The sequence below is a fragment of the Lottia gigantea genome, assembly GCF_000327385.1.
Source record: "Lottia gigantea unplaced genomic scaffold LOTGIsca_45, whole genome shotgun sequence".
Taxonomy (NCBI): domain Eukaryota; kingdom Metazoa; phylum Mollusca; class Gastropoda; family Lottiidae; genus Lottia; species Lottia gigantea.
In genome coordinates, this window is record NW_008709577.1 from 1582732 (window position 1) to 1610631 (window position 27900).

At 29.6% G+C, this 27900-nt stretch overlaps 1 protein-coding gene across 1 annotated transcript in view; it reads left to right on the forward strand.

Annotated features, from left to right (window-relative positions):
• Nucleotides 1-27900, forward strand: part of LOTGIDRAFT_123959 (hypothetical protein) — a gene marked incomplete at both ends in the record, with an annotated part of 54710 nt that overhangs the window by 26316 nt on the left and 494 nt on the right. The window contains 23 exons of the mRNA XM_009060988.1: nucleotides 7764-7904; nucleotides 8790-8923; nucleotides 9889-9973; nucleotides 13626-13726; nucleotides 14250-14416; nucleotides 15905-16051; nucleotides 16359-16516; nucleotides 16807-16886; nucleotides 17230-17314; nucleotides 17667-17755; nucleotides 18372-18453; nucleotides 18945-19041; nucleotides 19319-19403; nucleotides 19772-19844; nucleotides 20079-20130; nucleotides 20599-20753; nucleotides 21274-21438; nucleotides 21582-21681; nucleotides 21889-21993; nucleotides 22662-22772; nucleotides 24927-25088; nucleotides 27127-27242; nucleotides 27699-27812. Coding sequence (XP_009059236.1) covers nucleotides 7764-7904; nucleotides 8790-8923; nucleotides 9889-9973; nucleotides 13626-13726; nucleotides 14250-14416; nucleotides 15905-16051; nucleotides 16359-16516; nucleotides 16807-16886; nucleotides 17230-17314; nucleotides 17667-17755; nucleotides 18372-18453; nucleotides 18945-19041; nucleotides 19319-19403; nucleotides 19772-19844; nucleotides 20079-20130; nucleotides 20599-20753; nucleotides 21274-21438; nucleotides 21582-21681; nucleotides 21889-21993; nucleotides 22662-22772; nucleotides 24927-25088; nucleotides 27127-27242; nucleotides 27699-27812 — 2604 coding nt within the window. The remainder of the gene's footprint in view (nucleotides 1-7763; nucleotides 7905-8789; nucleotides 8924-9888; nucleotides 9974-13625; nucleotides 13727-14249; nucleotides 14417-15904; nucleotides 16052-16358; nucleotides 16517-16806; nucleotides 16887-17229; nucleotides 17315-17666; nucleotides 17756-18371; nucleotides 18454-18944; nucleotides 19042-19318; nucleotides 19404-19771; nucleotides 19845-20078; nucleotides 20131-20598; nucleotides 20754-21273; nucleotides 21439-21581; nucleotides 21682-21888; nucleotides 21994-22661; nucleotides 22773-24926; nucleotides 25089-27126; nucleotides 27243-27698; nucleotides 27813-27900) is intronic.

Sequence of the window (27900 nt, forward strand, 5' to 3'; positions counted from 1 at the left end):
GTTTGATTAACTTTGAGCAGAAGATTAAACGTCCAGTTTTTTTTAACTACAAACCAGACTAGTCTAATGAAAAAGAGTAATTAATATGTAAAATGTATTAGTTTTGCCCTGTCATTATATGTAGATGAGAATTTATCAGGATGAGTTAACTTTCTGTTAAACAAACCAAAATCAATTATGGAAAAGTAATCGCTCAATGCCAACTAGTGTTCTTAAGTTACATTTAATTATTTTTTTTCAATAAAAGTGCATCATGTCTTTTAACTAGTTCACATTTCCATATTCTCAGATCTCTTCTGGATACATCTATGATTATTGCACCTTTATTCTACAGCTTCATCTAATTGAAATGAAACCCGAATGGATGTGTATAATCAACAGGTTAATTTTGGTGCAATAGCCTACAATTATCAGACAACCAAGCTTTGGCACCAATCCTGTTATCTAGAAAACCACTGTCACTTTACTAAATTTGTTAACACTGTCACATTCTCAGTGAAAACAATCAGCCCAATTTTTTGACTCATTCAGATGCATATGATTATAAACTGAAAGTTAATCATTGTATTTCACTTCTTAGTGATTGTGCAAAACAATTCAATTTTTATTGACTATGATTAGATTGTTTTCCTTGCAAAATTTTCAATTTTAGTATGTATTATAAGAAAGGTAGACTAATTTAACAAGGCCATTATTCTTTTTGGAAATGTATCAACTTCTTATCAGTCCAGTCTTCATAGCCCAGTCTTTATAGCCCAGTCTTTATAGACACTAATTTTAGACTTGCAAATTGGAATTTGTGCTCAATAAATTTCCATTCATTCGTTTACCCTAGAACATACAGTCTCTGTAGATTTGACATTGTCAATAATTTGCCAGTCTTTTTCTTATCAAAAAATCATTAGAGCATGGCTAGAAATAGTGTGGTTGAAACTTGATTAAAAACTGGAAGAGAAAAAAAAAGCGAGAGGAAATTTCTATTGAAATCGATAATGGCCTATTGGTGACATTATAACAACTGGTTTGTTATTCTTCATTAAACTCTTACTGTAAGACTGAAAGACATTGATGGTTGTCGCTAATTTTGAAAACTTATTTCTAAACTTTAGCTGGACACTGCTTCATAGTGTTAATCAATAAGTACTGTACAGTTTCAGTAATATACTACTTCATAGTTTCAGTCAGATACTACATCATAGATTCAGTCAGATACTACTTCATAGTTTCAGTCAGATACTACTTCATAGTTTCAATAATCATTCCTTAGTAGGATTTATCAACTATCACTTCATGGTTTCAGTCATGCACTGCTTCATGGGGGTTGACAAATTACCACTTCATAGTTTCAATAATCATTCCTTCATAGGATTGATCAACTATCACTTCATAGTTTCAATGATCATTCCTTAGTAGGATTTATCAACTATCACTTCATGGTTTCAGTCATACACTACTTCATGGGGATTGACAAATTACCACTTCATAGATTCAGTCAGATACTACTTCATAGTTTCAGTCAAATACTACTTCATAGTGTCAATAATCCTTCCTTCATAGGATTGATCAATTACCACTTCATAGTTTCAGTCATACAATACTTCATGGGGGTTGACAAATTACCACAGTTTTAGTCAAATACTACTTCATAGATTCAGTCAGATACTACTTCATAGTTTCAGTCAAATTATACTTCATAGCTCAAGGCTTATACAACTTCATGTGTGGTGTCCTTTAAACATATCATGGTATTACTTGACTTGATTTAAAAAAAAAGGTATTCATAGTCACACCAAGCATTTTCAATCAAGGACCATTATAACAGTGTTCTATGTAAGGACTGACTTAATACATCTGTTTTATTTAACTGTAATCAATACTGTGATATATCAGATATGAGCAATGATGGAAAGAGTAAACAGACAGTAAATTACTTATAATTGATTAGATATCAGACAATGATGTGTTGACAGATTCAAGCAGGCTTACCTAGGTACACTTTTACACTTTTTTATTGCATCTATTTAGAATAGATGATGATATACAGTGTACAAATCAAGTTTTCCAACCTTTAAACTATGAAATGAATGTTGCTGTGCACAAATGGGCTTATATTCCAATTTCTACTTTATAGAGGATGATCAGGATGCTAGATTATATTCTGAAAACGCTATATATAGCTGGATTATATTGTGAAAATGCTATATATAGCTAGATTATATTCTGAAAACGCTATATGCAGCTAGATTATATTCTGAAAACGCTATATGTAGCTAGATTATATTCTGAAAACGCTATATATAGCTAGATTATAGTCTGAAAATGCTATATATAGCTAGATTATATTCTGAAAACGCTATATGTAGCTAGATTATATTCTAAAAACGCTATATGTAGCTAGATTATAGTCTGAAAACGCTATATGTAGCTAGATTATATTCTGAAAATGCTATATGTAGCTAGATTATATTCTGAAAACGCTATATATAGCTAGATTATAGTCTGAAAATGCTATATATAGCTAGATTATATTCTAAAAACGCTATATATAGCTGGATTATATTGTGAAAACGCTATATGTAGCTAGATTATATTGTGAAAACGCTATATATAGCTAGATTATATTGTGAAAACGCTATATATAGCTAGATTATATTCTGAAAACGCTATATATAGCTAGATTATATTCTGAAAACGCTATATATAGCTAGATTATATTCTGAAAACGCTATATATAGCTAGATTATAGTCTGAAAATGCTATATATAGCTAGATTATATTCTGAAAATGCTATATATAGCTGGATTATATTGTGAAAACGCTATATATAGCTAGATTATATTCTAAAAACGCTATATATAGCTAGATTATATTCTGAAAACACTATATGTAGCTGAGTTTCAAACAGCTCAGCAGACAATTAGATGACTTAGGCCTGTATTTTTTATGGGAATTCTCATATCACCCTAACACTAGTTTATCCCTTTAAAGCCCATTCTGACATATTAATGCATGATAACAAATATTTTAATTGACCACCAGAGCAGACCTGAGACAGAGTTTAGAAGTATCATCTTGTCAGAATAGAGTATATCTATTAACCCACAGACAGAAGGTAAATTAGAATTGTTAGAAAGATATGATTGTGTATTATAATTGATATGTTCTAGAAATAATAAGATCAGTCTATGTCTGGCTTATTTCATGTAGTTTTTTCTTACAATATGGTATGGTTGTTCAAATAGAATTGTCATGAAAGTTCTTAACAGAACAGACCATCAGAAACCTCACTTATATTAACATGAACACAATTATATGGATAACAATTTTGTATCATTGCTTGATAAAGACGAAAGAATCGCCGAAACGTCGCAAGTTATTTATTAAAGTAATTGTTATCCATATAATTGTGTTCATGTTAATATCATCAATTACTAAATGCCACTCAAGGACATCACTTATATTCATATTAATTATCATACAGATTAAAATTAGTTAATTTTTTAGAAGCATTTCAAATTAAATTCTGACAATATGTTACAAATATTGAATACAGTCAATGTACTAGGCAAAAGCTTCTTTTTCGATGCATCATTTGCATAGAAAGTACTCAAAAATTCTCAGAAAATACAATGAATTTATGAAAATGTGGAGAAATTGCATTTTAAACAAGGCATGTTTAAGAGATAACAAATGAAAGTTTGTCAAATGTCCTCAAGTCAGCAAAAAATGTTTGAAAAGTAGGAAATACTCAACATTATGAAGAGTCCAAAAATCTTAACCTGATGATCTATAAAATGATAAACTAGACATGCTATTATAATATGATATTAAAGATTATCTAAAAAGAAAATATTGTCATTGTTCTGTGTGGCATGTACTCGTGACATTTACCATGTCTCCATTTGAGGTCACATTTCACCAGCATGGAAATGTCAAGTAAATGTTTCCTCATCTTCTCCATAATCAATTAGGCAATGGAAAGAACTGAACTTTTCTTTTCCCTCCTACATTCCTGCCTGCCATTGGGCTAATAACCATCAACACAGACACTATGAAGTGTAAAGAGAAGGCAATTTCACCAGAACAGAAGTACAGGCATACTCTTATTCCAATTGCCGTACTGATTTGTGCAAAAACTTTTAGCATGTTTTGTCCCTTGTAAACGACTGAACAAACTCTTATAGTAAAAAAGACGCATCCAAATCAGCAAGGTTAGCAAGCAAATGTCAAACATACTGAGCCTCTGTGGTTCCAATAGTTTGACTAGAAATAAAAATGTGTAATTGTCTGAAAGTGAAAAGGGTCTTGTATTAATAAGGTGATAAACAAGCAATAAAAAATAGAAGATTGGTTGAGTTATTGTTTATAAAAGTCAAGGTTTAATAAGTTAGAATAAACAATAAACTATAACTAGATTTAGTAATGAAAATCACAGTGTGTGGAAACATTAGGATTGGAATCATTGATCAGTCTTAAACTTGAACAAAGTCACCCAACTAGACTTCCTTTCCTTACACCTTCTCTTCTCTATTTGCCTGCTTGACTCACTACCTACCATAAATAAGGTGTAGCTATTGATTATTGGCTGGCTTGACATTCAGCCTATTTTATTGATGTTTATGTTTGGTCAGACATCAAGTATATTGTTGAGTAGTCTATAATTCTATCAGTTGAATAACAATTTTCACATATCTACTGACATTTACACTAGAGTCTTATAACATTTCTCACTCTCTATTGGTCCTAAAATTGTTGATGTATTGGTTGAGTCCTATTCTTGATATTTTATTAGTCTTCTGGTTTTTAAATTAGTCAAGTGTGATAAAAGAAACCTTTTGAGATGGTTGGGTTTAGAACATGTTTTCCTTTTATAATATCATATCATATACTTGAATTTCAACTTTATTTTATTCCATGTCTGTGTAAATCATCCCACCTCAGTATTCTAATCGATATAGTCTTCTTTTTCATTCCTTGCAAGGTCATTATGCTTTGTATAGACGGTTGAGATAATAGAATTATCAATGAGACAGACTCTCAAAAAGGAGATCTGAAATAGTGGCCATGCCCTGCCTCACCAGAAACAAATGTCAAAGTATATGAGTGTATTTGGAGTGGAGCTCAACAACCCCATTGTTGGGGGAACCTTTTTTACTTCAGCAGAGATTGATTAATTTGCAGTTACAAAATGAAAAAGATGAACATCAAAATCATCAGAAATGAGTTCTCTGGGCTTCAAACTTTACAAATTTTCATGGGGAAGGACCCCTAGCTTCTCAGCCTGTATAACTGGTGGCGCTTTGTTTCCATTGGCCCCACCTGCAACAGCTTAGAAAATTCAACCCCCAGCACCAATTCACTTCTGATGACGGGGTTCAATGCTAGTTTACAGCTTCAACTTAAAGCTTGTAGAATGACAAGTAACACATGTAAATTGTTGTATTACTCTAGATCATGTTCATTTAGTAATCCTTATGTGCTTTTGGTCACCTGAGATCTACTCATGTTGACGTACTAATCCTATTCTTATTGCCATTTTAGTCCTATTTGTGTTTCTATCTGAGTTCTATTATTCTTGATTTATTGGTCCTATTTTATATACTTTAAAGTAATGTTAAGCCTAATTCTTCATTTTTGTAATGGTATTTTTACGGTCCATAACGATTATAGAGTTTTCCTTTTAGATACAGGATGTCACCAAAGTAAAGTAACATGTAAATGTAATAAAGTGTTGGGTGATGTCTGTAATTTTCTTTAATATGCAGATGAGTTCCCAATTCCTAAACATTTTAAAGAGAAGTTATATGGTTTGATATTATATGAGTGACTGATCTTAGGTCTGAAAACTATAGCTATGATGTGATATGGTAACCATTGCTTAATTGGCCATCCAATAATTAGCACATTGATTTTGAATTCTTTGTGTTGAACATGGAAAATTATATCTTATATTTGAGCCATTCCACTTTCTTGACCGACATCTGTGATTCCTGTATTTCCTGAAAAACCCAGCTAGATTTTGACATTACTGGCAAACACTGACATTAGATGAAGATTACTTGTACATGAAGCTAATCCTTTTTTTATTGCTCTTAACTTTAGTTTACCCACCTTTGCACTTTTGCCACAGGAAATTTCTTTGCAGTTTGTTGTTAAAGAGGTTATTTATTATATAGAATTATGGAACAAAATTTTATGGCATGGCACTCCTTAGTTTTATTGTACACAACATTTTAACAATCTACATTGTCATCATCGAAACATTGTGAACAATAAATCTAAAAAGTCGTATACACAGGCTATGCTTTCCATGATAACAATTTTGAAAGTGGGGGTGCCCGACCCCCTGTAGAAACATCATAGTTCCTATCTCTAAATGTCTCTGAAGGATTATGTATGATATGTTTTTATATCAAAACGAGAAACATGATGTATGAAATTAAAAATGATGATATATAAGATATATGATTAGTAATTAGTAGTTAAGGTGGTCAATATAATCTGAGTATGAGACCAGGTACCACCCTAATCAGTTAATTGATTTTATGTTATATTGATAATTACTCTATGTTATAATATAGACTTATTCTATTAACAAACTTATTACTGGTAAAACCTTGACATTTATTAATATTATTAGGTCTTTTTTTATCATGATTTTTCACCTGATGCAATTGACATTTGTCAAATTGGAAAAAAATTTATTAGTTTTTATTGAAAATGTCGGAAAAAATATTGATTTTATCTCCTATTTTTGTTGAAGTAATTTGTTTCCTGGCTTAAATTGACTTGTTGAATTTTTGTAAGATAATTAACATTTTTATTGTTAATGTCAGAAAACGTGGAGAAGTCTCATGAAAGCAACATGAACATCTAATTTTAGACCATTCTCATGAAACAGAAATGAGATTGACATTTTTTTTCAACAAAAATTGCATTACTTTATTTGGTCAATGTTTAAGTTAGTTGTTTCCAATGAGGACAACTGAGTCATTTGATTGTATATCCAACACTAATATCCAAGGGAGTTAATTTGTATCCTAGGAGGTTGAGTCTTATTACAGTTATCCAAGGGGGTCAATATTTATTTCATTTATATCCTAGGAGGTTAAATCTTATTACAGTTATCGAAGGGGATCAATTTTTATTTCATTTGTATCCTATGAGGTCATGCTTTATTACAGTTATCTAAGTGGGCCAATATTACAGTTATCCAAGTGGGAGCAATATTACAGTTATCCAAGGGGGTCAATATTTATTTCATTTGTATCCTAGGAGGTTTATGTTTTATTACAGTAATTCAAGGGCAACAATATTTATTTCATTTGTATCCTAGGAGGTTAAGTTTATTACAGTTATCTAAAGGGGGGCAATATTTATTTCATTTGTATCCACGAAGGTTAAGTTTTATTACGTTTTATTTGTATCCTAGGATGTTGAGTTTTATTACAGTTATCTAAGGAGGTCAATATGTATTACATTTATATCTTAAGAGGTCAAGCTTTATTTCAGTTGTATCCAATAAATCCAATTGCTGTTATTTCATTGAAGCCTACTATTCTATCCAAATATCTTGTGAAATTAAATTTGTAATTTCTTCAATTATATATATACTTTGAAATCAATTCTATTATATGTTGATGGTTATCATACATTCAAACAAGGTGAAGCTCTATCAACCTACTGAAATGAAATAATTACAGTTATCCTGTTGGAGCCATCTCTTATTGTATGTAATATAGTTTTCAATGTGTATTTTTCAGGATGCCAAGTTACGTGATACGTTAACGATTGGACCAGGAGATATCAGTTTAGAAGATAAAACAGTATCTGTATGTTTTGGTACTGATATGGTCAATACTGATTGGATCAATTTTGTTTCTGATAGTAAAGATACAGCTCAAGTGAGTGCTTTGTGCATTTTAATAAAAGTTAATTTAATAACAAAAATCAAGCTGAGATTTTTTAACATGGTTAATGGAGGTTCAGTTGATATATCACATATCACAGATATGTCACATGAGAACACTAGAGAACTATCATAGCTCTTATAAGATTTACAGTGCCTTATCAAATGAGATAACTGTAAGCATTCCCAAAGTAATGTTACAGTCTGTTATGGAAGTCTGTGGAACCTTTGCCATTACTCTCGTTAGCTGCTCTAAAGGTCTAGATATAAGGTCAATAAGAATCTGTTCAACAATGGGTAGAGAAAGTAAAAATCTATTATATAGCTTTGGAAACTTTTGAATTATCTCTGTATACTCCAGCTTAAAGTTGGTTCAATCGGATCTCTATTGAACTCAGGGAAGGAAATCTGACTCCATCAGCTTAACTACTAAGAAATTGGTGGAACAAGTTGAAAGAATACTGTCATATCTTAGTGAAAGCTTAGCTATCTGATCAAGTTACAGTGCCACCTCAAATCAAATTAATCATAAATTCTAGTTCTTGATATTGATAGAAAAAATTGTAGTAATATGGATGCTTTTAGATTGTGATAAATAGATGAAAATGTCATGCCAATTTTTTTTGTAAAGCAGAAATGGATCCCGTTTCTCTATAAACTTGATAGGGATTGGAATAGTAAGAAACTCATTTAAATGTGATAGAGAATAGATTGGTTTAAACCAATGGTTTTATCCACTACAACAAAGTTTCGGAGATAATCAGCCTGGATTATGTTTGCAAGAATCAAATGTGATTAAAGAACAAAATGAAATGATGAAACCGTTATTAACGAACAGGTAAATGTTACAGGTTGCAGTTTGATGGACTATATATTTCAGGAATGGGCTAAAGAATTACTAGAATATTCCACAAACTTATTAGTTTTAAACAGTTCAGCTTTAACTTATTTAGAAAAAGTCTACACAAGATTTATTAAAGTTCTTGGACCAGATGGTAAAATGCCTGTCAAAAAGTAAGTTTTATTATTAATGATTTCTTCTTGTATGTTAGTCTACATTAAACAGAGAATCAATAAGATTTTCACCTTAAAGGGTTTGTAAGAGGTTTTCTAGCTTTTTTTTCTATGTGTATCAGGGCCATTCATGACTTCTATTTGCATAATTCCAATTTGTGGGTCCTGTAATTATGATAAAACCATATATTATCAAGACGTCACTATGTTGTAAAAACTGCTGATAATCAGGGCCTTGCCACATACATCTGTCTGAAAATTGGAATGATATAAATCAATGCTATCAGTGTTCCCGATACATATAAATAGTTTTAAAAATCTCTTTACAATCCCTTCAAATAACTTTATTTGAATTTCGGTACAGCAGAAAAGATAAAACTACCATATATTCAAGATATTTCCAATAAGAGATATCCTTGCTGCAGCACTGATCATAACAATATTTCAGAAGTATCATTTTCAAATCTTGCTGTTGAGGAAAAGAATATAATTTTGTAACAATTCCTTTAATATCTACATCCTGCAGGCTGTGCAAGTATTTATGTTTCATGTAAGAAGTAAAGCTTTCAGAAAATTTGGCTGCACTTTTTGTTTATCTAATTCAATCTCAAGATATTGATTCTGTTGGCTTGAAATTAAAAAATGAAATGATATAAATGCCGGATTTGAAATTCAATTGTGTTATTAATAGCCATTATTAAGTTGAGATATTAACAAATAAATGTAGCAGAAACGTAGGATTAGTGATAATCTTATTTTCTCTCAAAAAGAAATGAAAGAATGTTTTTTTAAAGATTTGCGAATAGAAATATTACAAATGGCAGAGTTTTCATTCATCAATGTCATTTTGACACCAGATGTAATTTTCAAGTTTAAGAAATTAAGATTCAGAAGTAATCCAGAGTAATTTATTTTAGTTTATTGTGTTGAATGTTGAAACACTCTCTTGAATTTCTATCTTGTAGTATTGTAAAGATGGTTGCACAGAATCGAGATGATAAAAGACGTGTGGAGAATGCCTTGGGGGCAGCAGGCTTTGCTTCTGGAAAGGTTTGTGATACAAATAGTATTTCTATTAAAATAACAACATGATGAAATGATTATCAATTCCTAACAGCCATTTTGTCTTATGGTTAAAATTGTTACAGACAAAGGTGCCTGTTTGAAGAGATTTTCTAACTGTAATTTTACATGAAAAAAAATAGAATATAAAAGAAGTTTCAAAAAGATATGCATAAAATTTTTTTTTTGTCTGATTTTACAACTGTTTTCAATAATTAGCAAAAATTAAACATATTTTTTTTCCATAAGGACCGTTTACTTTCTCAAAATACTTTCATTCTTATTTTTATTAGCCACTTCAGTTAGGGTTGGACCTCTTGAACATTCATCATGACATTTGATGACACTGCGAGTCAATCAAATCTCTTCCCTCTCCAACACTGTGATTTGATTGGCTGGGGGTATTATCAAACAGATGAATGTTCAAGAAAGGCACCTTAAGACCCTAACTGAAGTGGTTAAATTCAAAATAAAAGATGATAAAAATTGGGATGAAAGTTTGGTATTATTTGAATTAAACTGGAAAGCGATACAAACCAAATAAAATCTATTTTAAATTAAATAAAGTGTAGAGATCCAATTACTATTTGAATGAAAGGTGACTTTTTGATTTTTAAGTTGAAATCATTTTTTCCTAATATTGATTAACAAGTATGAATTAGAAAATCTTTGCTATAATTTTGTGAATGACAATGAAATCTTACAATTACAAATAGTTACACAGTGTGTTTTTTTTTTTTTTTTAAATTGTTTTGTTGTAGAAGAAAGATTTGATTAATATTGAAAATTAAATTTTCTTTAAAAATTTCAATAATTTTATTCAAAACCACAAAAATCTAATAAAAAAAAAAGACCCAAATGATTCAAAATTATAAGGAATTTGTTCGGCAAAGAAATTATGTGTTAATGAAAGTGTTAATGGTAATCTTGCAACAAGATGATGTATTTTAAATGTTTTGTGGCTGTAGTTGCATTTAATTATATTCTTATTCAAGCTGATAACTCTAAATAGACTATTTTTATGACTTTGTCTTACTAATTTTGAAATGTCCATCAATTTAATATTCAAAGAGAATTTTTAACTTTGAATGATTGTGAATTATTAATTGGAATTTTCTTTTAGCAGAAAACCTCTTGGGTATTTTTCAGTATTTAAGTATTTAGTATATTGATATTGTTTTCAGTACCGTTTAAGTACATCAATGTATTGTAATCAGGTATTTCCTGTTGTAATGTAACATTTTTTTTTTAATTCATTTTTTTGTGAAATAAAAGAAGTACTAATATTAACAGCAAATTTATTAGGGTGAAAGTTTATTTTTTCGTAAATATATATTTTTTTAAAAAACTTTTAAATTTTTTTCTATTATATCTTTTATCTTAAAATTGATAATAGAAAAATTACAGGTATTAAGGAAAATGTATATCTTACATTTTTATAACTGAATTTTTTTAATTATAAGTTATAAGTTGAAATAAATCTGTTTTGAACCAATCGTCACAACTTGGTCTGTGATTTTTATCTGTACATACCAGTATATTGTATAAATGCTACATCTTTACTTGACAAATACTTGATAAGTGCTACGTGACATGTCAGTGCTCATATAGAAATATTAACCATTATATGTTGATAGTTTGAACTGTTGACATTTACTGACATATCAAAATATTGTTTACATACATATAAAATGTTATATTACTTTACTTATTAATATATAGAAGATTGTTTTAAAAGATCACTCCATCATTCAAATTTTTGCCCAATTTGACAAATGAATGAAAGTAGTAAGGAAGAATATTCTATTCTATTGTCACCAAGTTTGGTCAGTTTGGTTGAGTTTGTACTTGCAACTAATTGGTAGTCCTTTTTACTTGGGAAAAGTCAGCTTAAATGCCATTGTGTCTGTTTTAACTCTTTATACGCCCACATGAGTAGTAGTAATTGCCCTTGTTCTGGAAAACACGTTCATTTTTTAGCCCGTTAACAGTCTAGACAAATTTTGGCAAAACTTGGTAATGTTATACAGTATCACCCCAAAAGTTCAAAAGAAATGTAAGACTGAAGGTTGAATATTTCATACTTGTAATAGTTACTGTACTGCCAAATATTTTTATTTAAAATCAAAGCTGCCAGAAGGCAAGCTATTTTTACAATTTTGACTAAATTTTTGGTTTTTGGACATTGTTAATAGTAAGTTTGATAAAAAAAGGACACATATTCTAGGACAGAAATATTTATCCACATTTAAACACATTTGCCTTAACCTGTCTTTGATATCAAACTAAATAATTTTCGGATGAAAAATCTGGTACACCTCCTTTGAGAGTTTTTAAACCACATTTGAAAATAAAGTATTTATAATAGAGAAGAGAGTATTGAATTATGAATGAGATTTGATAGTACTATAATGAATTCCTATTATATATCATACATCTATTGACATTTAACAACCTTTCCTACTTATATACAGTTTCATACAACTAGCAAGGAGTGTTTTCAAAGATTTAAAAACAAGGATTGTTGATTGGGTTACAGTGGTATTTCTAAGAATCATTAGGTGAGGGGGGCTGAATTAGGGCCATAGAATTATCAATGATAGCTCACAGGCAATTTTTCCCCATATTTAATGGAGAAAAATGAAAGCGGAAGAAACAAAGTCATGCTAGCCTTTTTTCTGGCGGAGGCCAGCATGGCTTCCCTGCAACTCCCCAGTGTTGAAATAGCTTATTCTGTCAACCATGTCTGATTACAAATTTAAAATGACCTTGTATGACTTTAGTTTTTTATCTAGATTGACACTTTTGTCTGACTTATAAATTTAAAGCCAAATTTATTTTGATTTTCAATAATACAATTATTTATATGGCATTAAAAGCTGTAATTAGTTAAAGTTAAGTTGTAGTTTTTAATGTCATGTGAATATTTGTGGTATATACAAATTTCAATTCTAAAACTGGAATCAAGATATTATGGCATATACCTTTCTTGGATTGAACCACAAAATAATTTTATAACTTGAGAAATGCGAATATTTCATGTTCACGTGGGGAAAGAGCTTAAAAAATACACCAGGAAACCATTATATCATTTTTAAAACTAACTTTTTATTTTTTTATTATTAATTTTTAAACTTTTTAAGCTGTATATAAGATTGTTATTAGAAGAGTATTGTATTATCTTTATACAATTCAATGAGGAAGTTCTGAAAAAATTAATCTGTCAATTACAAAAACTTAAATCTTCTAATCATTTAGCTCAGTTCCAGCTATCTGTATCAATTTTCAAAATAAAGTTCATAAGTGTTTCATCATGAACATGCTCCAAAAGATGTCATTCCTGCATTTGTTTTTATGCAGATTTGCAATAACAACCAGATGTCAGGATTGCATTCTGAAAAGTGATATGGATAGGTGAAATTTAATTCTTCCTCAAGTAATTACACTATTAAAGGTCTAACTATTTTGACTATTTTATCATTTTTTTTTTTGAATTGTGGGCTTTTGAATAAATTGTTGTGAAAAAAAAACTCTTCAACACATGAAATGTCCAAGGAAAGTCTCTAGCTCTGTAGATATTATATAACATTTTCATTGTGTGCTTTAAAGAATTGTTCATTTGTTTTTTTTATTTTTTCAGAATGATTCCTTAGATCCAAAAGATTTTACTTTTGAACATTTCTTTAACTTTTATCGTCATTTAGTTGGAAGGACTGAAGTAGATAAAGTTTTTGATGAAATGTAAGAAAAGTTTTTGTTATTTTTTCTTGAAAAATCACAACACTGTCAATTGAGATGATAAAAAAAACAATGATTATAGAGCAATTATCAATAATGACATTTGAATGAAGAAATTGTTTGCTTTTTCACTTGATTACAGTATTTATTTTCAATATTTTTTTTTTCATTGTCTGAGATATTTATACACTGGTTGTAAATCCTTGAATTGATGCTAGACAGTCTTTTCATCACCTCACTGTATATTTAATATAAGCAGTAAAAGATGAAGGAAAGTTTGGCCAGGAGACTATCATCAATATGCCTTTTTTGATTCTCAATTGTTAAAACGTCTTTATCGTGTAAAACCTGATGCACATGGGTCTTCAAGGAAAGGTATCGAAATAAAATCTAAAAAATTACCTGGGCACATCTTTTCAGTGGCATATAGTAATTAGATAGTAAATAACTACCCACTATTTTATGGTTTACTTGGAAATATATTAAGTCCAAGAATACTAATATTATTTTTTCTTGATTTTTTCAGTGGAGCAAAAAAGAAGCCTTATTTAACAGTTGATCAGTTTCAGACTTTTTTAAACAACCAACAAAGAGATCCAAGATTAAATGAAATACTCTATCCATTTTACTCAAAAGTTCAGGCTCAAGAATTAATTGAAATGTTTGAAAACAAACATGGCATGGCAGAAAAAGGTAAAAATATTTATTTGCTTTTAGGCAGCAATGATAGTACAGAATAAAAGTCATAAAGGTTTAATGTTATTTATGTACTGTACATAATGAACATCATGATGAATATACCAATTGATCTATATTAACTATTGACTCAAAGATACCATGTTATAGGGGCATTGGTGGAAGTCACAAGTAGAGGAAATAGGTTAATAACTTAATTTGATGATTTGATATTTAAATTGATATTAGATATTATTTGCTAGATGAAAGAACCTACATATCAGATCTATGATGAGTTCAGCTATACAAAGTGTGCAGTGTAAAATATTATAGATGTATTTGCAGTTTTTTTTATGATATTTTATGAATCAAGAGACTGAAAGAGGCCTACCACATGACATTGTCTATGTTCAAAAGTGTGTCATACATCCATCAATATATCTAGCTTAATTAATAATTAAAATATAATATTATTATTACAGATAAAGGTAATTATAAAACATATCATGTTACTTATATCAATATGTCATCATTATCATTTTTATGTTCTGTTTTATGTTTGATTATGTTATTGTAACCTTGATTTCATTATGTTTTGTTTACAGATTTATTTTGAGTTGAAATAGATTTTTGTTGTTGTTATTTTGAGTTGAATATAGAGTTGTTGTGGTTGTATTTGGAATGTTATTAGATACCTCTTGTAGTTCTATAGTAAAACTGAGCATGATTCTTCTGTGAAATAGAAATTTTTATTTCAATGAAATGAGAACTGGTTATTGTATTGTTAACCCTGGAGGTTATCACAATCTAAGTCAGAGTGGAAAAAACTTGAGTTCTTCTGTTCTTACTATACTTTATCAGAGTATGAGTGTTGAATTCAATTGATTTAAATTTATTACCAATTTTCATTATGGATTTGTGAAATTTGTGGATTTGTGAAAAATCCATACAGCCCCAGTCTTGCCGGATAAAATCAAACATGATTGTTAAGAACAAACAAATCAACAAGCTATCTTTGTAAGGATGGGTTTCGTAATCCTTCGAGTGCAGAAAAGTAGGACGTAAAACTCCATTCATTTCATTTCATAATCCCTCGAAAGAAATTTGTATTAAATATTATTCACAATTTTTAAAAATGAAGGAAATGTAAAAAGTTTGAGTAGTATTGTATTTTGAGAATGGAATTAGAAATTTCTTTAATTGTATTTTATGCCCTGCATCAAACCAAAAATAGACTTTCCCATCTTATTCTGTACTTATTGTTTTCTAAGTAGTTTAGATTTGAACTAGAATGATATCATATTTTGATTGATGGTTTTAATGTGTATAATAATAACTATGAAATATAATGTAAAGTCTTTTTTATATAACATGATTAATAATCTCTAACTTGGAATAACTTTTTATAATAGAAGAAGGATTAGGCTCATTTAGAATATAATGTAATCTAATGCGGATTATATTTTTATGCTATTTTTAAGATTTTGTAACAAATTTTCTTTTCAGGTCATTTATCTCAAGAAGGATTTTTAAAGTTTTTAATGAGTGAAGATAATAATTTGATTCCACCAGAAAAACTTGATCTCAGTGAAGATATGAATCAACCTTTAGCACATTATTTTATCAATTCCTCGCATAATACATACCTCACAGGTAAAACCAAAATCTGGAATTCCATTTTAAAAATGAATTGAAATTTTGTCAAAAGTGTACAGAGCCGTATTTATTTTTAAAAACAGCTATTTAAGGAGCTTCAAAATTACTAAAAAAAATAAGAACTGGTTTTCATTTGCGAAATGGACACTACTACAGTTGCCTGAACTAAATATTAATTATTAAAATACACGTAAAAATTAATCTCTGTATCATGCAACACTATTTTTCTCAGTAAGTTGACAATGTTACACTCAGTTAATAAAGAACATGTTTGGATATGTCAAGAAAATGTCTTAAATTTAAGGTCATCAGCTAACTGGTAAATCATCAATTGAAATATATCGTCAGTCATTATTATGTGGTTGTCGGTGTGTAGAGTTAGATTGTTGGGATGGACGAGGTGCAGATGAAGAACCAATTATTACTCATGGTTTTACTATGTGTACAGATATTCTATTTAAAGTAAGCACAATGATAAGAATATAGAAATGTTTTACACAGAGCATGGTGTTTCAAAAGAAATATGGACCTGATGTCTCATGAAGACTCTATCTGCTGTAGATAAAACTAGTTCTGTTTCACCAACCACTTTTTGCAAAGCTTGGCAAGAAAGACATTGTTGATTGTATGAACAATATCCCAATGGTAGACAATTGGTAGCTAACAGTTTACTCTTGTGTTATACTTTTTAACTGTGTAACAGTTTTAATTATAATGAACTGTTATTTATAACCTTTTTGCTTATTTCACAGGATGTTATTGAGGCCATAGCAGAAAGTGCCTTTAAAACATCAGAATATCCAGTTATATTGTCGTTTGAAAATCATTGCACGTAAGTAAACATGGTTATCTCCCTTGATATGGAACTTTAATCCAGTTGAAGATATTTCATAATTTGCTGCAGGTTACTTCACTCATTTGAATCTGAAATGGTTGTTCTTTAAATAAAGCTTAGCTGATATAATATTGCTGTTTAGTTAGATTTAGGTAGGGTTTCATTAACAAAATGGCAATAATTCTAAAAATCTGGAATACTTTTATGTAAGTCAAATGTAAGACAAAATTAAAATTTCTTGCATCAGTTAAAAGACTTTATTGCAACTTACAAACATGATAAGAAAAACATTTCTAAAAACATTAAATGCATGAATTATGTTTTTTTGTTTGTTCTTCAGACCCAAACAGCAAGCAAAGATGGCAAACTATTGTCGCTCAATATTTGGTGATATGTTGTTGATTTCCACTATTGAAGATTATCCTGTAAGTTGGTTGAATTAGTCAGTATTACATCTTTAAAGGCACTAACAGTACTAGATAGGTGTATAGTCTAGCAAAGAAATGTTGTTACAATTTTTCTCTGTTTAAAACACAAGGCATAGGTATGCATGATTGTGTTCAGGAGAGAAAAGAAAGAACCATATTTTAAATGATAAGATAGTAGTTTCTGAAGAATTCTGTCTACAAGCTAATCGCAAAAAGCTCCATGATCAAATTATTAGTGGTCTGCAATGATAAAGAAAGGAGATTAGCTCTAGAACATCACCCATGCACAAACTGATTTCATCTGACATTTAATTTTACCAATTTATGTTTTCAAATTTCTGTATTACAGCTAGAACCAGATGTAACATTACCACCATTATCTTGTTTAAAAAGAAAAATACTCATCAAAAATAGAAAGAAACATTTCCATAGGGGTAGGTCGTCTGTTTGAATACTGAAGATTGGAGTTTAAATAAAAGTATTGTCCCCCATGGAAATTGAATCAAGTGAATACAAATTAAACCCATTGAGTTCATACAGTGATTACATAGTACGACCAAATGAGATAATCAGGAAGGGCCTTATTTGCTAATGCATATTTCTTGATTAGTTACATCACCAAACACTTAGTTTTTAGGAATTGCAGACATCTGATTGAAATATTGAAATGGTGCAAATTGATGCTATCAGTGTCTCTTATATACACATATAAAATCTCTTCACAATCCCCTTAATTTTTTTTTTTTACTCTTTATATTTTAGGTCAAGCAAGGTTTGGCACAAACACTAAAGCGTCAATAAAATCAGAAAAATCAAAAGTCAGTTTTAGTGAATCAGAAGCGGAAAGAGAATCAACTCCGACTAAAAAACAAATGATACCAGAAGATAATGTTGTTCAAAACGGTGTGACTGAAAGACCGCCATCTCAAATTAGTGATTGTGATAGTGCGGATAAAAATAAGAGTAAAAGCAATCAGTTAGAGAAGATGTGTAGTGGGGCTGGGGGTTCAGCTGAAGGTATGGAATTATTTGATAGTGGTTCAGAGAGTGAGAGTGATGATGATGATGATGCTGTAGCTGGTGATGTTTTATCAGAAGAAGAAAAAACCAGACGTCAACGTGAAAAGAGAGAAAAGGTAAACTTCTATTTGATATTGGTAGGGTGAGAGTAACAATGTTGGAGGCCATTAAGTGAACAAAAGAGTGGAACAATATCTTGAAATATAATATCATATAAATATAATATGATGAAAAAATGAAAATGAATGAATTTTATGTCCCACTTTTCTTCATCATGTGGTCTAATGAAGATGGACAACGCCGTGCAGGGTGCAATGAGGAAAATTTTGCCAGGACAAGTGGCATTAACCTGCTCTTTTTTGATTTGCAAATGTCGAGGCATCTTTAACGTGCACAGTCTGTAGCACACGGCCATCTTAACGACTAGATGATTTTTCCATGAAAATGGGGAGGCTGAATTGTACTTTGATTCAAAATTAGGGTTCATACATGAGGAGTCTAATTCTTAGTTACCTTAGGCTTTTTAAACTTAGCCTCTGGCCCACTGTGCCTATGATTATCACATGATACCTATTTGAATTAATAAAATATTAATTGACCTTTGCAGGGTACAGCAGGTTCAGAAGCAGAAGCTGCAATGGAAATGTCTTTGTTAGTGAATTATATACAACCTGTACATTTTCATTCCTTTGAAGCTTCAGAAAGTAAGACTCTTTTCTTCATATATTCTTTAAAATCTTTGTCATTATCTATGAGATTTTCACTTAAATGCAATAAAAACATGAGATCCGGGACAAATGTGTATTATATTGTAATCAAGATATTTCAGTTAAAATATGACATTAAGGATGCTTTATATAGATTTAATATTTGTCATCTCTGCTTTTACTTTTTGTTGTTTGCCAAATGCCTGGCTGTGAAAGTCAATGTCTAGACCACCAGCTGCAGAATGTATTAAAATTTCTGTATTTTCTTTTATAGAAAAAGGCAGATGTTATGAAATCTCATCATTTGTTGAAACTCAAGCAACTAATTTATTAAAGGAATATCCAGTAGATTTTGTCAAGTATCCTTTAAATGTTATGACAAACTAAAAAAAATTTTCAGGAGTATTGGGGTGCATTTTTCGAAAATATTCTGAAGCGAGAGGGTTGATTAACTAAACGAAAAACGAAAGATTGAGCAATATTTGGACTTATGGTTACAAAATTTTCTCGATTCTTCAGATTTGTTAATAAGAATTATTTTTGACTAAATGCTGAGGCTACCAAAATTTGCATACAACAATTTTTAACTTAAGTTGAGTAAAGTTTCAATGTTCCCATGCCCTTTCAATCAGCTAGTTTATTGCCAAAACTTGACAATGAATTATTCATTCCCTGTCATTTATATATGAAATTTATTATTATTATTTTTGTCTTAACCCTAATAAAGTTATAATAAACGACAACTGAGTCGTATTTATCCAAAAGGTACACGAGTTGATTCCAGTAATTTTTTACCTCAGGTTAGAATATTTCATTATACTTATTTTTTACCATTTCAATTCTTCTCACAGTGGAATTAACATATGGACTCTTTTCTTCACTATACAATATTCATTATCATTTATAAGGCTATTTTCTTGCTTGGTTTAATGAGCCAGTTTCAAAATAAAAATCGACTAAAAAATTGTGTGGTTATTGCTATAATTTGAAGTGAATTCATGACATAATAATGATAATCTATTGTATTATTATAGGTATTTTGGAATGCTGGATGTCAGTTAGTCGCTTTGAATTTCCAAACATTAGGTAATTCAATTTCGTATGTTTACTGATTATCTAATCTTGACTTGTATCATTTAAAAGAATATGTAAGTTCTGTGGTTTTGTAATTTTGACAGAAAACTTATATGCATAGTTGAATCAGAAATAGCAAAACAGAACCTAAAAAAACATGTTGTTACTCAGAGTTTCACGCCATGCGATATTCAGACAACTGACCTATATATTTCAGTGGGAACGCAGACTGAATTATATAGGTCAGTTGTCTGAAGAGTCTGAGTAGCAACATGTTTTGAAGGTTCGCTCTACAATTGTTGTATTGAGCACTATTTTAACAGTGAAAATAATTTATTATTGTATTGTTAAAATAAATGAAATAGTAGTTCTATATGCTTTCTATTGTTTCCTGTATGACAATGAATACCGTTAAAGCTATAATGATCCTCCAATTCTCAAGCCAATATTTATGATATGTAATGTTTTATTTTAATTCAGATCTGGCTATGCAGCTTAATTTAGGTATATTCGAATATAATGGTAGGTGTGGCTATATATTGAAACCTGATTTTATGAGAAGAAAAGATCGTCACTTTGATCCATTTGCAGAATCAACAGTAGATGGTATTGTTGCAGGAACTGTTAAAGTTAGAGTAAGTACTCTTTTTTATACTTTTCTTATCAATAGTTCAAACATGAATATGTAAACAAGTTTTCATTAGCATATAGGCTAGAATAGTTTTTAGAGATGAGCTTGTAACAAAGTAATTAATAATTCAAGTTGTATTTTAATGATGGGTTGGAACATTGTCTTTTTGTGTCACTGGAAAAACTCAGTCGGTAATGAATTGAATTATTGTCTGGCGATGAGGTGCTGTGGATTCCTACTCAATGTTTAACAATTTTCCACATCTAGTGTTTCAGAGAGAGGACCTGGTGTCAGCTTATAAGTCATATCAATACCAAACCTGTGCTCTCTCTATATTGTTAAGAAATTGCTTTCAACTCCTATCATTTGGATTTGGTGTCTTTCCATAGTATCAAAACTGTATTCACTTTATCTATAACAGAAATTTGGATGATGCTTATTGATTTTAGGCATTTTTAGATACTTTAGATATGCATGTGGTATCCTGTATTTGAATGATATGAAGTGTTAAAATGTAATTGTAGGTAATTTCCGGCCAGTTTTTGTCTGATAAAAAAGTAGGAACATATGTTGAACTTGATATGTATGGTTTACCCACTGACACTGTGAGGAAAAAATTCCGTACAAAAGTTGTTCCAGCTAACGGTATTAATCCTGTTTATGATGAGGATCCTTTTGTGTTCAAAAAAGTAAGTATTTTACTGTTTTTGAATACGTTAAATGTAAGTATAACAAGTGAAAATTTGATCGATGACCTATTCAATTTCTGGGATTATTGTTTATATTTTGTCAGTTCCATGCATTTGAGTGTGTGTAATTTTCATCATTTTAGGTTGTATTGCCAAATTTAGCAACATTACGTATAGCAGTATATGAAGAAACAGGACGTTTGATTGGTCATCGTATATTGCCCGTTGAAGGCTTACGGCCAGGTATGTTAGTTTATATTATAAAGTTTTTCTTTCAATCATTTAATGAAAACTAGTTGAGGAGCTTAAATTCTAGTTTAACAGTGATATCAATAGCTTAAATGCTGTGAGATGTAAAAATGAAAGGTAACAACACCATAATATTTAAGCTATGACATCTTAATATTAATAGATTGTTGAATATGATAGTTAAAACTATTTATATTTTAGGATATAGACATATTCCACTACGTAATGAAAGTAATCAACCATTACTACTACAAACATTATTTGTTCATCTAAGCATCATGGATTACGTTCCTGATTCCATGGCAGGTTTGTATCTTTTTAATATTTTTGAAAATTTTATATAAGGGATATCTTTATTCTTTATATGAGTTTATAGTTTTAGCATTGAATGAAATATAGAAGATTCTTGGAAAAAGTAGCTTGTAAGTAGCAGAAGCTTAGTCGTACATCTGTCCATTATACTGAAATATCAAAACTGAATATTCTTTGATACTGATTAGTTTTCTGATAACTTGATTCATGTTACTAAATTCTAGCATCATTTTGATGCTTATTATGATATATAAAATATGTACAACTCCATAGTATGTGGAAAGAGAGCACTAGAAAAACAGATGTACACATATCATGTCATGTATATTTGTAATTAGTAAGTGAGAGGAGTAGAATCAACACAGTGCCTACTCATGAATGTTTTAGATATTTTATTTTTGCCTTGATGAAGATAGTTCTCAAGTATATTTATGTCACTGCTTATTAATCCAATCTCATTTTTTGTCGACTCATGTCATTATTTTAATAATTTATTAAGACTGATTGTTTGAGGTTTAAATTTTACATGTAAAATATTGATAACTAGCTCTCCTTTTGAGTTCTTATCTGAAAAGATTTTTTAAACTAGAAGATAAAAGTTTCAAATGAAAATTAATATTTCTGAAAACTATTATAATATTCATTGTTGTTGTATTTTTTAGAGTTTGCCGAAGCTTTGATCAATCCAATAGCATATCAGTCAAAAATGGAAAAGCATGCTCAACAGTTGGCTACTTTAACAGAAGATTTTGAAGTGGATGTAGGTTTTTTCTGTTTTTACAACATACAATTTTAAATCATTCATACATGAGAGTTTTTATTTTATATTTTTATTTACATAAAATTTCTAAGGGTTCTTTTCACAAACCCTCTCATTAAATATTTTTCATCCAATTATAATGAACAAGGCCATTAAAAAACATGAAATTGGCTAAATCTAGCAGTTTCTGAACAAATCTTAGGTGGAGCTCAATTAGTGTGTTCTACTAATTCAGGAATCAACAAGTTTGAACAGAGTATAGAATGTGCTCCATGTGACGAAAAAAATTAGGTGTAGACAGAATTAAAAATTGCAGAAAAAGGAATAAAAGGGAAAATTTGGAATGTATCATGTCAGGTTCCATACAGTTCGATTAAGGCCAGAAATAGAACAGAAAGAACCTATGTCGAACATACCAATCTAGCTCCACCTTGGACCTTCGCTCATAAAGGAAACTATTCTAGACTGAAATGTGTGCAATTTTTCTACAGACAGATAACTTATATCTGTTTTTATCAATTGAATAGTGACTGTTTCAGTTGTTTTGAAATAAATTCCTATCCAACAATGAATATTTTTTTCTTTACATTCAGTTCTCATATATCATTGCTTTTTGACTTTTTGTTCAAACTTTTGTTATTATTTTTTTTTCAAAATTAGGATGAATTAGCTACTGTAAGTGATATTCAGTTTTGGCTTGAATGATGTATATTGTATTTATAAAGCTCTGTAGACAATTATTCTTAATGTTCTGTTTTATTCCAGTCATTGTTGTATCTAATATTTCAATATAAATAATATACATTGCATGATAAAGTTGAATCTTGTACAGTGTGTGCTTAAATAACTTTACTGACTTTTGGCAGCGAATTTAGACAATCATCAACATGGCCATCTGGCAAGAGCTTGTCAGTGATCAAGGTTTTCCTAGCTGTATATGTATAATAGGATTGATATTTCTTTCTACATCATAGATATTTAAGACTAGATCACATATTCCAAATATCAATGAAAGACATGGTGACAAAAAGAAAACATAACATTACATTTAGTTCCATTAGTGTGTGTTTCATATCATTGTTTGTGTTGAATATGATAGATAACAGTTTAATACAAGTGAATTAAGTGGAATATTGTGTTATTATGACATGACTATGACCTCATGGTAAAAATGCCAATTATATGAAATTCCAGAATGGACCAATTATCTTAATTATTCACTTCACCCAAAGGCTCTGTAAATCTCTTAAAACATATATGAAATATACTTGTGTTCAATAGTGACTTGTGTTAGGTATTTCTATGATTGCATGATAATTTGTGTGTTCAGATATTGTTTACTATGTATCAGATGCATGATAAATACAGTAGGATAGTCAAGCAAAGATAATTGAGCACATTTGGGTCCAACTCAATACATTAACATGACCAGTCTATATTACTTTTGGGTAGTTACAGTAGTAGTGACCATAACTTAACTTACCCTGAAATTAAGTGGATTGCTGTGTTTATGATTTGGATTTAACCTGGTTGTTTACAAATATCTTGACTTGACTATATTTGTGTACTATAATGATATTGTCAATGTTTTACAAATGGAATAAATGTTGGAAAATGAATTCTTAAGATTCTGTATGAATGAGTTTGAATATAAAATTTGTGTTTTTGGAAAATAAAAAAAACATTTGACTGATCAGATTTTCCAATTAGGATGAATGTGTTTTTGTAACAACTTAGTCAAATATAAGAATGAGTCAGAGTTATTTTTGTAGAACTTTGTGCCAGTCATGTATGGCTATATGTCTGGTTTGTTAATATATCAATAGGCCCCTCCTTCATTGAACTTCTATAACACCAGTTTGATTGAGTGTACAGAATTGTTCCATATATTATACTTCCTTTAATATTTAGTCAGCCCCTGAATTCAACATTATAAGTCAAAACTTTTCCCAATACATAGTTTTCATATTCAAATGTGGCTGATTATTATTACAAACCTTTTCTGTGTAGTTTCTATGTAACTTGTCAAGATTGTCGAGAGTTAAAAGTAGATTTCCAAAGATCCTTCAACTTTATGTCCTTTACTCTATTATGATTATTTTTGGACCTTTGTCAACTCTATAGATTGTAAATTATTAAGTATTATTTAAATTATAGGAAGAGATAGCTGTAGTCAGTGAATTAGAAGAAAAAGTTGGTGGAAATGAACGACAGAACTCAGTCAGAGTACAAAATGGACCACAATCCTCTGCCTCACCAGTACCAGGTGATATTCCAAAACCAATCCGAATGCCCTCGGCACAACATTTACCATTAAATAAACAAGAGAGTACTCAATCTGGTTTGAGTCAAACCAGTTCTGGTTCAGGTAATAATTAGACATATATATATTTACATGTATATATTTATATAGTTATGTGTATCTTTATTTAAATTTTGTAACTATTTTTAATGTAATACTATATTAATGTTTAGTAGTTGCTGTAATATACTGAAGATAGAAAACAATTCATTTTGGCGATTTGAAAACTAGTTTAAAATGTAGCCTTCTTTCCTCTAATTGATTATTGGCACACCTGTCTATAAGCTTTAAAATGCAATGAAACGGAGGCTGAAAATCCAAAGTATTCTCCAAAACTCTGTGTATTAAGAAACAAGAACAATATACCATGTGATCTATATCCCTAAAGCTTATTAATATGAAACAACAAGCATGTCTGTAATATAATATATAGAAATAATATTGTATATCAATGTTGTATTTGTTTCAGGATTATCTATTTTTTCATTCCTATGTAAGATTCTCATTTGATTTTGTCCAATTTTTAGAGTTGAGTTTGGTGTGACGTGATTTTTTTATACCTTTTACACATAAAGCAAATTCTCTGATATTTTTTTCAAAAGTTAATCAAAATCTACAAATTTATCAAAAAATGATCTTTTTAAGTAAATTTGCTTTATGAAGAAAACCTATCCCTTCTCTATTCATGTGTTGGTAAATTAAAATGTCTATATTAATCTCCCTTGTCTTAGTTTTTGTTTGTCCACTAATAGAGTGTTCACAGTACAATATAAGTTAGTCTATGACACTATATATAAATCAGAACTCTGCAATTAGTAATATAGATGATTTCTAGAATGTCACAATTAGTATTAAGAGTGAAATAGTTAAAAAAAAAAAAGAAGCAAAGGTCACAAATAAAGACATCTTCTGGATAAAAAATGGATTGAGTTAACAAATTAGTAAAATAAATGAATTCTTCAACTATACAATTATAAGAATAGGTGAATTCTTCAACTATACAAATATAAAAATAGGTGAATTCTTCAACTATACAATTATAAAAATAGGTGAATTCTTCAACTATACAATTATAAAAATAGGTGAATTCTTCAACTATACAATTATAAAAATGGGTGAATTCTTCAACTATACAATTATAAAAATAGACGAATTTTCCTTCTATAGACGAATTTTCCTTCTATACTATTATAAAAATACAACTCTGAAATAAGTAAAAGATGTAAAATCTACAACTTAACACTTAGTGAATAGAGGAATTTACTTCTTTGCAATTTCACTAAGTTTCTGTCTTAAATTTTACTACTAGTAAGATTGGTGAATTGGTATTGAATTAGTTGGAATAGATGAATCCTTTGCATTTGATATGGTTTGTAAAGGCTTTGAGCTTATTAAATACTTAGTTTGCACTCTTAGAATTCTTTCATATTATTTATCAAAATTATGAGCAATGATTTAAAATTACATGTTTTTTGTCTTGGTTGGATTTGCTTGAATATTAACAAGTATATAAAATCTACTAAAACTCCTTTTAACTAAAGTAGACCATTATTCAGAATAATAATATATAGAATAACAAATTTCTATCTTTATGTTCAGCTGAGTTCAGTTATTTCTCCTAAATAAGAATTATAATTGTTAAACTATATCTACTTTCTAGGTCCAGGTAGTTCAGGTGTAAGCAGACTACCAGCTAATATGTCTGGGGGAGTAGAAAATGGCGTCTCAAACGTATCTGTATCACAAACTACCAAATTAAATGGTAAGTTATGGTTGATTTTACCTTGACCTCTCGGCCTAATTGTTTTTGCAACAGTGTTATTTCTAAAAACTATATTGAATAAAATTAAGCATTTACCCGCAGCACATAGGAATCTGTATAGTGCTTAAATAATATGCAATCTTTCACTTATATTTGGATACACACTAGGATGAAAATGCTCATTGAATTGTGGTAAACTACAGATTTTACTATATAGAATGGATATTATATCATTTCAAGAGGAAATCTGCTTATAATATTTTACCTATGTAATATTTAAAGAGTGTTTTTTCTTTCTTATAGATCCTGATATCTTAACCCCTACAACATTGACATCTTTAAAAACCATGAAACCTTATCTAAAAATATTAGCTAAAAGAGATAAGGAGTTAGAGTCTATGAAACGAAAACATGACAAGGTATGAGTAATATATTTTATTCTAGAAATCTTAGTCTTGGAATTGATTGGAGCCTATCTTTACAATTCTTTCAAATGAATTGAATATATGGATTTTTATTTGAACCATATCATTATATTTCCTGTGTGATGACTTGGATTCTTCAGATGATCATTACTGACATCAATAATCATAGCTCTATTACCTAAAAATATGGCTGATATACAGATAAATCTTCATTATTCAGAATCTTATTGTAAAATTAGAATCTCAGAACCAGCAGTGCCTATTTATGTACACCATAATAATCATATATAAGTTATGTCGAATACAATATTTAGAATAATGTGTCCCATGAAATCATTAAGGTGTTATTAATTATATTATTTACAGGCATGTGACAGTATGATGGAATTACACACATTACAACTAGACAAACTAAATTCAGCACAACTAAAAGCTAGAAGTGCTCTTGAGAAAAATCATAGTAAATCTTTGAAGAAAGCTACAAAGGGAGGTGAAAAAGTGGATGATATTCAGACTAAATGTAAAGAAGAGATGGAAACTTTAGTTCAAGAACAAGCAACAAAGGTAACTGATTCAGTTATCCATAATAACCACTTATATTTGTTTTATTTGAAAGAATCTAATGCTGATGATAAATTTTGTGAAAAAACTT